Source organism: Tiliqua scincoides, chromosome 5 (assembly GCF_035046505.1).
Source record: "Tiliqua scincoides isolate rTilSci1 chromosome 5, rTilSci1.hap2, whole genome shotgun sequence".
In the NCBI taxonomy this organism is placed as follows: domain Eukaryota; kingdom Metazoa; phylum Chordata; class Lepidosauria; order Squamata; family Scincidae; genus Tiliqua; species Tiliqua scincoides.
The window spans coordinates 134327513-134342254 of record NC_089825.1 but is presented as its reverse complement, the minus strand read 5'-3'; the positions used below and the strand labels follow the sequence as shown (position 1 = coordinate 134342254).

Below are 14742 nucleotides of genomic sequence, written 5' to 3'. Positions count from 1 at the left end.
TTTGTTCCTCGTTGCTCCTGTTCATAGTCTAAACTTTCTCAGTGCCTCTGCACTCCCACCAAACAACAAGGCCCTAAAAGCCTTAGTTGTTTCCCTTAGCAGCATTGCGCTGCTACAAACGTGGGCCAGAGACTCATTGGAGACTGGAGACTGGAAATATGAATGAATGAATTTGATTGAGCTTATTTATAATACACATGAGAACTATAATACAGCCTGAAATCCTAACCATACTTTCCTGAGAGTAAGCCCCATTGAACAAAATAGGACTTACTTCTGAGTAGACCTAGTTAGGATTGTGCCCAAAGGAATGTAGAACCACATGAGAACTATGCACTGTTTGCCACACACCTCTTGTACAGTGAAAACCTATAGACCAAGCTAGAAATGCATGGAGACATTAGTTGTTCAGAGGCAATGGGAGGGCATTTAAAAACAGGCCCAGGGAAAAGCAAAAAAAAAAAAAAAGGAGACTATAAAAGGCCTTGCTCTAATTTGGCCCGCAGCTTATGTCTGGCATTTGCGACCAGCATGCAGGCCAGCATGGGCTAACGTGGACCAGAGGTTCATTGGAGACTGGGGGCTCCCTGTGGGCTGGATTTGGGGTCTCCAAGTGCTACAAATAGCCAGCAGGCAGGGGTTTGCCCACCCCCTGCTCTAAAGGAATCCTCTGTTAGCCCAATTGGGAGAAGGGCAGAGTTAAAATTCTTCCATCGCCACTGAACTCGGTAGTTGACCTTTGAAAGGACCATTTCTTTTAACTGTCAGGTTCGGCCTCTGCAATTAGATAGTAATTATCCTGATCTTCCTCAATGAACTGTTGTTATATGGATAAATGAGAAAATGTAGATGCACAATTTTCAATATTATACAGTGCACTGTAACTGTTTGATAGTATTATGCCAGGGACTAGATGAGAAGCCACTGAGACATGATTAGCCATGGGATTCATACCCCCTTTCTATGCTGAAGCCACTGTTCCTGACTTGAAGACACTTAGGAATAAAATAATTCAAAGTAAAACATTGTTATTTTAATAGTTTTAAGTTAACAATACAATAGGATACTCTGGGATCAGCTCTTGTTATTCCAAAATTTCACCCTGAGCTTCTGCCAGGAAACCAAGAAAAATGCAACCTATGGCTTAAGTACATTTTCACAATGTTTAAACTGAGAGTTTTTATTCTAGGTACACATCACAGTCATTTTGTTGGAGGGGGAGTGCGTAGATTAGATTCTTATGTATAATCATCCCAGGCTTCACCTTTGGACAGAACACCAGCTCTTTTCATATGTCAGAGACAGGACACTGAAGGAAAAAGATTGATTATTAGATACCTCATTTTTGTCTTCTTATTAACTGTTCTCGTTTGTTCAAATCAGGCCGCAGGATAATGATGTAGCATTTGGGAGAAAAGATGCAGCCTAGTAGCCCAGCACTGGAGGCCAAGATGGAGAAGATCTCCACAGCCACCATGGCTTTTCCCCTTGTGCTCAGGTAGGTTGGCACAAAGGACACCCAAACACTGCAAAAGACCAGCATGCTGAAGGTAATGAATTTGGCTTCATTGAAACTGTCTGGCAGTTTCCTGGCTAGAAAAGCCACACTGAAGCTGACAGAGGCCAGGAAGCCCATGTAGCCCAGCACACAGTAAAACATGGTGGCCGAACCTTCATTACATTCCATTACAATTTCTCTAATCTGTGAGTGCATGTCCAGCTCGGGGAATGGAGGAGAAACAGCCAACCAAGCAGCACAAATGCCTACTTGAAAAAGAGTGCAGGATAAGACAATAAAGTGTGCCAATCTTTTCCCCACCCATTTCCGGAAAATGTTTCCAGGCTTGGAGGCCATGAATGCCACCATCACTGTGATGGTTTTGGCCAAGACAGACGAAACAGCAACAGAGAAGATGAGGCCAAAGGCTGTTTGCCGAACAAGGCAGGTTGTGTTTGTAGACTTTCCGATGAAGAGCAATGAGCAGAGGAAGCAAAGAAGGAGGGAGATGAGGAGGACATAGGTGAGGCTGCGGTTGTTGGCTTTGACGATGGGAGTGTCCCTTTGCTGAATGAAGATTCCCAGCACCACAGCTGTGATCACAGCATAGAAAAGAGCCAAGGCAGCTAAAGTCATGCCCAAGGGTTCTGCATAAGATAAAAAGGTTGGTGTCTTGGGAATGCATCCATCTTGCTGCTTGTTTGGGTAATGATCTTCCATGCAAGGAATACAGTAATCCATGTCTGGAAAAAAACACATACCACCTTCAAGCTACTATAATTGTTACCAGGAACACCTGTTCTTCCAAGAGTGTCAGTGCTTTTGACACACTAGCAGCCCAATCATTTGGGCCTGCTGTGCTACTGGAAGGGTGGTGGTTGGTGGGAAGAATGGGTAGGGGGGTGGGAGGAACAGGGTAGAGATCGGGGTGTGATGGAATGTGTGTCAAGGGTGGGAAGGAGGCATTATGAGCTGCTGCATCTTTGCTGATATCCTATCCTTTTTCCTGGCCTCAACCCACCCAGTGGCAGTTCTGGAGAGGGTCAGGGGGGGGCAAAAGCCCCAGGTGCCATGCCTGTGGATCCCATGGGGTTGGAACCGCTGTGCCTGCTGCAGCACTGCTGCTGCCACCTGCCCTTCAGAGCCATTCAGGGGCAGGCAGAAGCCCCGTGCTGCATTCAAGGGTGCTCCAGAAGCCTTCTTTCTCTGGAGTGCCCTGTTTAATGGTGCTCTGGAGGACCCAGAATGCTTTCAGAGCACCTAGGAACATTGTGTGAGGCTTCATGGGGTGCGTAAGTATCCCCGGGGGGGCAGCATGTTGCAGGGGGTGGCATGTTGTGGTCCCAGGGCAGCACAGGGGCCAGGTCTGCAACTGAATCCAGCTTGCCAAGTCTGCTCAGACCTGCCGCAGCAAAATTGTCCCCTCATGGCAGTGAACCCCTGGGGCAAGGGAACCAATACTCTCGCTGAGACACCTGGGACTTCCCCTTTCGGGATGCAGGGTGTGCTCCAGCGGAAGGCTGCTCCAGAGGGGCGGGGGAGAGGTGTGAGACAGGATTAATCCTATTCAAATTTCTGAACTATACACAGCTTACCGATTTGATCTGAGATCTTCCCTTCTGGACACGGAGCACAATCATAGCAGCAAAATTTCTCCCCTTCCTTCCTTTTCCTGCTGGAACCAGGTGGGCAGTTAGCATTACAGAGAGACAAGGGCGGCACCTGTCCTTAAATTGAGGAAGTTTTAGCATTAGCACTAAGCATGTTTGGGGAGTTTTGGTGTACAAATGATGTGCCAGTTAAGAAGAGGGGTGATGACAGTGTATAACACTATCCTTGACCTCACAGGTGGCACATTTGCTCAAATGTACTTAAAATTATTATTTATGTATTCAGCTGATCACTTCCAAAACTCAGGGCCCAATCTTATGCTTATTGCACCAATCCAAGCTATGTTGGTTCTCTTCTTACACTGGCACTGACTGCCACTAAGTAGTCAGTGCAAGTAGCAAAACATCAGGAGAGGCAGGAGGGGATGGAAAGAGGGCAACTGGGGGGGTGGAGGGGTGGAAGGGGCAGGAGATGGGAAGATTTGGTCCCACTGGATATCTTCATCCCCTTCCTGGACCTGATCCTGCACACAGGTCAGTACAGAATTGTGACAGCAAAATAGATGTTGAAGGCCTGAATCTACCCCTCTGTGTTGTGGATATTTACCTCTGCATAAAGGAACTATTGTTCCCTTACCTAGAGAAGACCTCTGCAACTGACCCCCACCTTAGGATGCAGCGGTTGTTGTTTTGGTGCTGGTGCATCCATGGGGGTGGTGGTTAAAATGATAAGATTGGACTAAATGTACCTCTAAGGACTGCAGGGAAATGCACAGGTAAGTAGGAACTGGACCCCCAGACACCCACTGCCACCTACCTGTGTCTCTCTGCACAACAAAATTTCAAATTTTGTCAGGAAATATTTATCTAGCAAAAAACAAGATTTGCCAACCTGAATAAAATAGTCAGGCCACTCAATTCCATCCACATCAATGGCAAATGTTACACCTGAATCAGCCTGAAGATTCAAACTCCCCACTTTGACTCTGATGTAGGAGTCATTCCTGAAAGTGATCAAGTTTGTAATATCAAATCCAGCCGGTAATTCTCCATGTTCGTTGAACTTAATTTCATCTCCACAACTGTTGTTGAATGAGAGCCTCAGAAGAGGTGAGTGGAGCTGGGTGGAAAGATGCATGAAAGCATCAGTTTTAAAACCTACAATAATATTCCTAGAATTCCCTATATGAATTTCCTTCTTAGAGTGAAAAGCGTTTGATAGATTATTCTTTGACAAGTTATATTCGACCATAGCTTCTTTAGGGAGCATGTAAAGAAAGATCATAACCAGATTCTATGCCAATTAATTGCATGAATTGGTTATGATGCTGATTGGGAGAACTTCTGAAAAGAACCACGTATCATGGTAGAGGGAGGGGTTCTCAGCTGATCCAGGGCAGTAGGGCCTAGTGGTTAGCACACTCATACCTTTCCTGCCCCCCCTCTTTCCCCTGCTTGGACACTCAGCAGAATGCAGAAAAGCCTTGGTACAGTGTCACCTCTGCCACCAGCCAGGAGATCAGGCTAGAGAGAGGGGCTAGCTGGGCAAAACCCCAACATTAAAAAAGAAAAAATTGAACCTCTGTGTTTTCTATCAAAATCTTTCTCATACTAGCACTTGTAGAGGAAGTAGATGTGACAATCCACAGTGCTTCCCATTCCACAGACTGCGAAGACACAATGTTCATGTATACTGTAAACAAATTACTAAAAGTCTAACCAAAAAGGGAAAAATGAAATGGTTGATTAAGGTTGTAGCAGTGCAATGCTGCTTTGGGAAGCACCCAAGGGTTAGGCCTTGTTGCTTGAGGGAGTGCAGAAAGCAGATGCACTGAAGGATCTTTGGGAAAAGAAACTGAAGTAGCAGGGAGTCAGAGCTATGAGTAAGACGGCAGACAAGGATTCAAATGTAGACGCAAGAGCGAAGGCTGGAGCTGAAGAAAGAGCTTCCGCTGTGCCCCCAACAAGCCTTTTTATTGAGTCTTAAACAGCACAGAATAATCTGGGTTTCTTTCAGTTAAAGATAAACATTAGCTGGCAATTAGCTGGCTCTAGCTGGACCACAATACATTCCTAAATAAAAAGCGCGTCTTCAAAGCACTGTCTCCCTTCCTGTTTGCGTAGGTACTAGGCAGTGAATCAAGGCTGTCTCAGAATGTGTTCTGAAAGCAAAATGCAGGTTTTCCTGCGGTGTGGCCAAGGTTCACTAAGCCTTCTTGTTACTATGCATTTTCCCCACATCTCCCCTTTTCTTATTATTTTCGATATGGTCGGCTACACTCTGATGGTGGGCTGTAGCCTTGAAGGTGCTTTTGAAACAGGTCTAGGCCTTGACAGTTAAGCAAGAGGACCCCAGGTTGATGTTGTGGGGTCACAAAACATAAGGTTTGACTTAATGAAGGAAGACATTGGATAAAACAACAGGTTAATACAATTTTACATTAAAATCACAAATGGCTATCAGTTGGCTAAAGGGGGAACATCATTATACTCTAACTAAAACAACATTTTACTTCATTGCTTAAATTGGCTGGAATAAAATTGAAGGTTTTGCTTTTACATATATAAAAATTATTCAGAGGATAATAACACATATACATAATTAAAAGAAGCATTTTCATATTCAAAACAATTCATTGAGCTTGTTATGTCTGAGTTTTTTTGGACAAATTTTTTGCAGTTTTCTGGTTGTTGCTGCGGTGAACAAAATGTTTATGGTCTGTGCCAAACTGTTTTCAAATGTTATTGTTCTGCAAAAAGCACAAGGGCTGTGAGTCTGAAAAAGTTTTTGGTTCTTTTTTGCCATCATGGTGAACAATTGCTTCTGGGCTTTTGGATGTCAATGTTTTTAAATTTTTCCAGGTTATAAGACAGGCCTTTCACCTGGATTTTTTGCTGACTGTTTGCTCTTGGTTGTTTTTGCTGCAGCTGGAAGTTTGGAAATTGGATTCTTCCAGGTTTTGGTCGTTAACTGATTTTACACACCGTGCTGGCACCAAATGTTTCTGTGGGAATAAGCATAACAGCATAGCCTGCTCCTAAATTATTAATGAGGTACTAATGGCTTTTTTATTCTGGGTCTAACAATTGTCTAGAAACCTTAAACATATGAGTTAGTTGGGGTTTGCTTAAGGAACTTACTTGATTTGTGCTAGAAGGCAATGGTTTTATTGTGCCTTTAATAGGAGGTGCTTTTCATGGAGGGGGGGTGAATCCTTTTGCATCTGATAGTTCACTTAATGAGACAGGGAGGTTCCTAAGCCTAATAAAGTATCTCCTAAATATATATTAAACTAAACAAACAATTCTATCAACAAGTATATCGTTCATATCCCTCATTTTTAATTATTAAAAAAAATTATAAGATGCACTTTGTATAGGAACAAAGAGGAAATTAAAAAACAATAAAAACAAACATACATAATAGTTTAAACATTTTTATAAACTGATGGAAAGAAAAAAAAAGCATCGTTATTTATGAAATTAAAAAACATTTAACAATCAAAAAAATTTTTTTATGAAACAAAATAGAATTAGAAAAACTTCCTGATAAAACAGAAAGCTATGGGATCAGAAAAATCTGATGAAAGAAAAATTCAAAAAAGGAGGGTGTAAATAACTATGAACAACAAAATAAAATTTGATGTGGCTTTAAAACACATTTTACAAAATAAAAAGAAACTTAATAGAACACATTAAATATATATTAAAAAGCTAATTACTTATAACTTTAAATGCTATAATGACTGCTGCCAATAGATAAAATGGCTGATGACTGCAGTTTTAAAAGGTATATAAAATGAGAGGTGCCATAAAGTTTAAAAACTATTACAGTAGCTTCTACTTGTGAAAAAAAGGGGTTCGGGATTTTTTATGGAAGCCTTTACTTATAAACTAAACTTAAAAAAGGGTGAGTTTAGCTTGAAGTAAATCTTAGATAAAAGATAAAAGAATAAAAGAAGTAAATCTTAGATAAAAGATAAAAGATAAAAGAAATAATAGATAAAAATTAATGAAAAAATATAAGGACAGCTTTTGATGGAAGGTTTTTTTAAATGAAAATAAGTCACATGGTTGTTGGTAACAATTTGAGGATTAAAATTGGAACAGAGGCAATAAAGGTCTATTATACAGTTTGCCTTTGTTATAAAGTGTAGTTTGATTGTTTAAAGAAACAAAGGTTATTGTGAAGCACAAAAACTTTTACTTATAAACTAAGCTTACTTGATAGTGTGGTAAAAATGGCATTAAAATTATGGCTATGTGACAAATGCTGGACTTAAAATTGCTGTTGGCTAATAATTGCATTCAATTTTGCTATGATTACTGGTTTGACTAACATCTTAACAAATTAATAAAAAGGGGCGTAACTGGCTGTAAAGAAAAATTTGCTTGTGTTACCAGGACAAGCCTAGAATTTTTGGGAATATTAAATGTTGCTTTTTCTATATACTCAATTGATATATCCTAACAATGGTTACAATTATACTAAAATTAACTGTTGGGGGATTTTTAATTCAAGTGTTACAGGCACATCACAAGATAAGCTTATTGTTGTATATATATGTTGTGTGTGTGTGTGTGTGTATATATATATATATATATAATTTATATACTGCTAACACAAATTTGGGCTCTAGGACATTCCTGGCCACGGTACCAGAAGATTGGAGGATAGCAAATGTCACGCCTATTTTTAAAAAGGGAAAGAGGGGGGACCCGGGAAACTATAGGCCGGTCAGCCTAACATCCATACCGGGTAAGATGGTGGAATGCCTCATCAAAGATAGGATCTCAAAACACATAGACGAACAGGCCTTGCTGAGGGAGAGTCAGCATGGCTTCTGTAAGGGTAAGTCTTGCCTCACAAACCTTATAGAATTCTTTGAAAAGGTCAACAGGCATGTGGATGCGGGAGAACCCGTGGACATTATATATCTGGACTTTCAGAAGGCGTTTGACATGGTCCCTCACCAAAGGCTACTGAAAAAACTCCACAGTCAGGGAATTAGAGGACAGGTCCTCTCGTGGATTGAGAACTGGTTGGAGGCCAGGAAGCAGAGAGTGGGTGTCAATGGGCAATTTTCACAATGGAGAGAGGTGAAAAGCGGTGTGCCCCAAGGATCTGTCCTGGGACCGGTGCTTTTCAACCTCTTCATAAATGACCTGGAGACAGGGTTGAGCAGTGAAGTGGCTAAGTTTGCAGATGACACCAAACTTTTCCGAGTGGTAAAGACCAGAAGTGATTGTGAGGAGCTCCAGAAGGATCTCTCCAGACTGGCAGAATGGGCAGCAAAATGGCAGATGCGCTTCAATGTCAGTAAGTGTAAAGTCATGCACATTGGGGCAAAAAATCAAAACTTTAGATATAGGCTGATGGGTTCTGAGCTGTCTGTGACAGATCAGGAGAGAGATCTTGGGGTGGTGGTGGACAGGTCGATGAAAGTGTCGACCCAATGTGCGGCGGCAGTGAAGAAGGTCAATTCTATGCTTGGGATCATTAGGAAGGGTATTGAGAACAAAACGGTTAGTATTATAATGCCGTTGTACAAATCGATGGTAAGGCCACACCTGGAGTATTGTGTCCAGTTCTGGTCGCCGCATCTCAAAAAAGACATAGTGGAAATGGAAAAGGTGCAAAAGAGAGCGACTAAGATGATTACGGGGCTGGGGCACCTTCCTTATGAGGAAAGGCTACGGCGTTTGGGCCTCTTCAGCCTAGAAAAGAGACGCTTGAGGGGGGACATGATTGAGACATACAAAATTATGCAGGGGATGGACAGAGTGGATAGGGAGATGCTCTTTACACTCTCACATAATACCAGAACCAGGGGACATCCACTAAAATTGAGTGTTGGGCGGGTTAGGACAGACAAAAGAAAATATTTCTTTACTCAGCGCGTGGTCGGTCTGTGGAACTCCTTGCCGCAGGATGTGGTGCTGGCGTCTAGCCTAGACGCCTTTAAAAGGGGATTGGACGAGTTTCTGGAGGAAAAATCCATTATGGGGTACAAGCCATGATGTGTATGCGCAACCTCCTGATTTTAGGAATGGGTTAAGTCAGAATGCCAGATGTAGGGGAGAGCACCAGGATGAGGTCTCTTGTTATCTGGTGTGCTCCCTGGGGCATTTGGTGGGCCGCTGTGAGATACAGGAAGCTGGACTAGATGGGCCTATGGCCTGATCCAGTGGGGCTGTTCTTATGTTCTTATGTTCTTAAAGGAAAATTTGCTAATGGTACTTTTGGTCCTTCCTTCAAGATGGTTGAAGCTCACGGGACCATACTGCATTCTGTGCAGGAGTTAGGGGCTTCCAACCATAAGGAACCAAATGATATTTATTTGCTGCGCTTTGTAATTCTTTGGCATATGTGCTAGTGATGCTAAAATCTTTAAGTGCAATCTGTACTTCTTTTGCAACAGAATGAGGGAGAGTTTGCTGTTTTTTGAGTGCTTGCCTGTGTGCATCGTGGCGTTGTACTAAAGAAAAAGATATGGATAGCTTAAATTCCTCTGCTGTTAAGTCTTTTATTATTTTTTGAGCCATTGTTTCCATAAGGGATGGCTGTTTCTCAGTGTCTGATTGTTCTTTTTGCTCTAGCAGGGTTGGAGCAGAGGGGCTTTTACAAGGAGCACGGTTAATCTCCTCTGATTGCTTTTGCAGCTCTGCCTGCAGAGCACAGCGTCTAAAGGTGCCTCCCTCGGAATACCAGGGGCATTGTTTTCTGATGGTATAAATTAGCTCTGTAACGTTTTGGGAGGAAACAAGGTGTTTAGCTTTATTAAGGAGTCTGTGTAGCTAGAAGGCTTGTACTCATGTTGATACTTACCTAGCAATACTATACTTACTGATGCTATGCTTATCGATGCTATGCTTACCGGGATGAAATGAGATCTGTAACCCTTGCTGGCCGTGATAAGCTAGCTGTTCTCGTGGCCACAAATCTGGGTGCCAGATGTTGCAGTGCAATGCTGCTTTGGGAAGCACCCAAGGCTTAGGCCTTGTTGCTTGAGGGAGTGCAGAAAGCAGATGCACTGAAGGAACTTTGGGAAGAGAAACTGAAGTAGCAGGGAGTCAGAGCTATGAATAAGATGGCAGACAAGGATTCAAATGTAGATGCAAGAGGGAAGGCTGGAGCTGAAGAAGGAGCTTCCGCTGCACCCCTAACAAGCCTTTTTATTGAGTCTCAAACAGCACAGAATAAGCTGGGTTACTTTCGGTTAAAGATAAACATTAGCTGACTCTAGCTTGACCACAATACAATACAATACATTCCTAGATAAAAAGCGTGTCTTCAAAGCACTGTCTCCCATCCTGTTTACATAGGTACTAGGCAGTGAATCAAGGCTGTCTCAGAATGTGTTCTGAAAGCAAAACGAAGATTTGCCTGCGGTGTGGCCAAGATTCACTAAGCCTTCTTGTTACTATGCATTTCCCCCACAAAAGGTAGATAAAGAGGAAATAAGCTTGGCAAAGAGGTATACCCAAATGCAATTATAATTTATGTGAGCAGATGGTGCTGAGGCACTTCGTGTTGCATGTTAAAAGGACCAGCTGCAAGTTAAATCTGAGGACATAAGAACCGCCCTGCTGGATCAGGCCATAGGCCCATCTAGTTCAGCTTCCTGTGTCTCACAGTGGCCCACCAAATGCCCAGGGAGCACACAAAACAGCAAGAGACCTGAATCCTGGTGCCCTCCCTTGCATCTGGCATTCTGACATAACCCATTTCTAAAATCAGGAGGTTGCACATACAAATCATGGCTTGTAACCCGTGATGGATTTTTCCTCCTGAAATTTGTCCAATTCCCTTTTAAAGGCATCTAGGCCAGATGCCGTCACCACATCCTGTGGCAAGGAGTTCCACAGATTAACTACACACTGAGTGAAGAAGTATTTTCTTTTGTCTGTCCTAACTCTCTCAACACTCAATTTTAGCAGATGTTCCCTGGTTCTGGTGTTGTGTGAGAGGGAAAACAGCATCTCTCTATCCACTCCATCCTTCCCAGGCATAATTTTGTATTTCTCTGGGCACAATCCTAACTCACTTTCCAGCACCGACATAAGGGTAATACAACTTTGAGGTAAGGGAACAAACATTGCCATACCTTCAGGAGGCCTCCGTGACTGCTCCCCATCTGCAGGCTGCAGCACATGCCCCACTAGCACAGCTATGCCAATGTTGGAAAGTTGGTTAGGATTGCGCTCTCAATCATGCCTCCCCTCATGCACCTCTTTTCTAGGCTGAAGAGGTCTGAATGCATTGTAGAAGGACTACAAATGGCAACAAAAACATAAGCACTGATGATCTCTAGCTAGACTTATTCCTGCCTTTTCAGGGTTACCCAGTTATCCAACATTTTCACTCATCTTCAGTGAGTCCCTTCCACCCAGAGCCCACTACATGGGCTTTGGGCTGCTGGAACAAAGAGAGCACTCCTTCTTGTCAGCTTGGAACTTTTAGCGCTAGGTTTTAACACAGTCACTGGTTTAACCGGCAAAATCTTTCCTTCCCGGAGGAGAACTGGCAGGAACATGAGCCAAGCAGTTAGTTCATTCCTGATTCAATGTTTCAGACTCAAATGGAAGAGAAAAGCAAAACAAAAATGATGTTTTGCAGAACAAAGGTTTGCAAACCTGCTGCTCCCAGCATCTGAATGGCACAGCAACTGCCCCCAAATGCAGAGAAATGTACAGAGAAATGAGGAAATGCAGAGAAAAGAACAGGGGAACTTGGGGAACGCAACCAGTCAGCTATCACCTTTCAGGAACCTAAGCACTCACAGTAAAATGGTAATATTGGATTGACAGGATTACCTGCCAGGGCTCCATGTTCAGTCTTTTTCCATTCCCTCTTTCTTCATATCTGGCTCTGGGGGAAGGCAAGAGATGCAAGGCATGTGCCACAGCATAGACAGCATTGTAGATACTATAGCTGTGGCCTGTCATGCTTATTTCAAAAACAGGTGCAGGGAGGCTCTTCAGCTCCTCCTCTCCGGTACATTGTCTTCTACTCCTTGGAGGCACATCAAGTTTTGGGAACGAACAGCCAAATGCATGCTCCCAGAACATCTCCATAAAGCCATTACTTTTATCCTCTAGAGGGTCTATATTCTGAAGAACGTCTGTGAATCCAGGAGGCTGATTGGAATGAATTGAGAAGGAAAGAGCACCGTGGAAAAGAGCATCACGGAATGGCTGAATATTAAATATCTGGTAATACATGTTGCTTATAAAATCAGTCTGGGCTGTCATAATCCACAATTTACCTTCAGGGAGTTTAAATCCAGGAGTGACCAGAGGAATCATATTTATAGCAAACATAGTGGTCGTCAATGTTACAATATTTGGAATGTCCCCATAGAAAACAATTGCATTGGCTTTACTCTCCAGGAACACTGGCACATAGCTCACAAGTTGTTTCAGAAATTCAGTTTTTGTCCCAGCATGAATCATCCCTTTATGCCTTTCAGTGAAGGCTGAACAAATTCCTTTTTGGGACAGCATGGGTTCCAAGACCTGTAAGAAATGTTCTCCAGCTTCATTATCCATAGCGAGGAGGCCGACCCATTTCCATCCAAAATGCAGACATAACTGGACAATTCCCCAGTACTGAAGGGCTTCATTGGGGACCATGCGATAAAAGGAAGGCAATTTGGAATTGTCGTTCTTTCCTGGTTCAAATGAGCCATAGGAAAACTTGAAAAATAGAATCCAGTTACTTTAGGCATGAAATAGGATTATTTGAAATTCATATTATGTACTTGCTTAGAAATTAATTTCTAACTCACTTTTTTTTTAAAGATAGAAATCCTGATGGCTGCTTGGATTGAATTATAAATGTACTTTCCAGTCTTTAAACTGTTTAAAGAAATACTGTGTATTTTGTCCCACTTCTACAGAAGATAATTCAATTATTTATTTATTTATTTTTTGAGGGAAAAAAAAATATTTGGGAAGGCTGAAATGTTTGTGCCATCTGATATACTCCAAAATAGAAAAATTCTTAGATTTCACTTATCTCTTTAATCCTACATATATTTTTTCAGAAGAGAATGTTCCTGCCCTGAGTACCGGGTGACACATCTAATCATAAAAGAAGGGAAGGGTGACTTGCATGTGAAATGAAGAAAAGTGTTTGTGGCCCTCCCAAGCACAGTTCTTACCTGTGGAATCTTGAAAAGACCTAAGGTGTTTGCCATATATGAGGAGATATCGGAGTCAAGTCCACCAATGGCTCCAATTAAATTTTTCTTGGAGCCACAGTTGTAGTTGGGGATGAACCTTGATGACTGAAAGAGCAGGCCCAGAGTATTGCGGTAGGTTGTCCTTGCAACACTGTAGCTGTCATAGATATGAAATCCCAGAGTGATATTGGGCAAGATTTCAGAGTTTTCATTGATCTCATCTATGGCAAAAGCCAAGGCCAGGATGTGCTGGTACAACCTTGTTACCATTCTGCAAAGGAAGTGTCTGACAGTTTTAAGTAGAATCAAACAGTGTCTGAATACATTTTAGCAACTAACTGGCCATCCCAGGCTCTAAGAGTTTGAGCTGCTTGGTAGTGAAATGAGGACAAAAATCATAGAATTGTAGAGTTGGAAGGTGCCTAATAGGTCATCTAGTCCAAACCCCTGCCTTAGGCAGGAAATCCTCTTACAGCACTCCAACAGGTGCTTGTCGAGCCAGTAAAAGTACTTGTGACAGAATCCACTGGAAATCTAGTTTGTCAAAGTTGTCCTCTGCTGAAAAGAGCAGGTATTACTGTTTACATGAAAGATATTTCTGAAGTGAGGCACAGCCCAGTCTGCAATCTAAATAATATTTGAAATTTATCGGCGCACACACAAGCACACAGAAAGACATTATAGAACCGTCTATTCCGAATGGATGGCACTTTTCCAAGCTTGTGAACCAAATCAGAAATCCAACTGGATAAAATTTTCATTTGTCAATGGTGAACCTGCCATGAAGTGAGAGGGGCAAATGCCCTGGGCACAGAACCTTGTGCACCTCTAGGACCACACGGAAGCCTCATGGATGCTCCTGACATGGTCAGTAACTGAAAGATTCTCCTCAAAGAGTATGGTTGTTTTGATATCTTAAACCAGCCTGAATGATATCTGAACATCCTTTCCTTGGGGTTGCGTTGCACTTACATTATCACTGGAAAGTTGGACAGGATTGAGCCCTTAGTCTGGTAACTTTCAGGCTGGCCAAAGAATCCTCCATCCGGGATAGCCCGGTTTCTGTGCTCTTGGAAGAGATGACATCAACTGAAAGCCTAATCCTATGAATGCTACTCAGATTTAGTCCCAGTATAGTCAAGGGGGCTTACTCCCAGGTAAGTGTGGATAGAATTGCAGCCAAAATCTAATTTATATAACAGACAACTAGAAGAGTATTGTTGAGAGCAAGGCTTCCTAAGGCTTCCATGGTCACTAGTCAGGAAACCAAAACACAACAGGTAATAAAAAGAACTGTATGATATTATATGTGAGTTCAAATGCTTTTTACTACAGTCCAAAGGGCACAATCCTAACCAACTTTCCTGCACTGGCATAGCTGTGCCAGTGGGGCATGTGCTGCATCCTGCAGTTGGGGGGAAGTCACAGAGGCCTCCTCAAGGTAGGT

The 14742-nt window shown here is 42.6% G+C and overlaps 1 protein-coding gene across 1 annotated transcript; it reads right to left on the bottom strand.

Annotated features, from left to right (window-relative positions):
• Window positions 1-1339: 1339 nt before the first annotated feature.
• Window positions 1340-13565, bottom strand: LOC136653682 (vomeronasal type-2 receptor 26-like). Its single transcript, XM_066630566.1, has 5 exons — window positions 13275-13565; window positions 11926-12321; window positions 4001-4228; window positions 3094-3220; window positions 1340-2241 (listed from the first exon to the last, which is right to left on the bottom strand). Exons 1-5 carry the CDS (start codon window positions 13563-13565, stop codon window positions 1340-1342), a joined length of 1944 nt encoding a protein of 647 aa, XP_066486663.1.
• Between the last annotated feature and the right edge of the window lie 1177 nt (window positions 13566-14742).

Bases quoted from the DNA above. Each gene is read 5' to 3' on its own strand.
- LOC136653682 (XM_066630566.1), bottom strand. From the start codon at position 13,565: ATGGTAACAAGGTTGTACCAGCACATCCTGGCCTTGGCTTTTGCCATA. The intron at 4,229-11,925 runs GTAATCCTGTCA...CTTTCCACCCAG, and splicing joins TGAACATGGAGCCCTGGCAG to CTCCACTCACCTCTTCTGAG. The intron at 3,221-4,000 runs GTTGGCAAATCT...ATTTAAGGACAG, and splicing joins GGCCTGACTATTTTATTCAG to GTGCCGCCCTTGTCTCTCTG.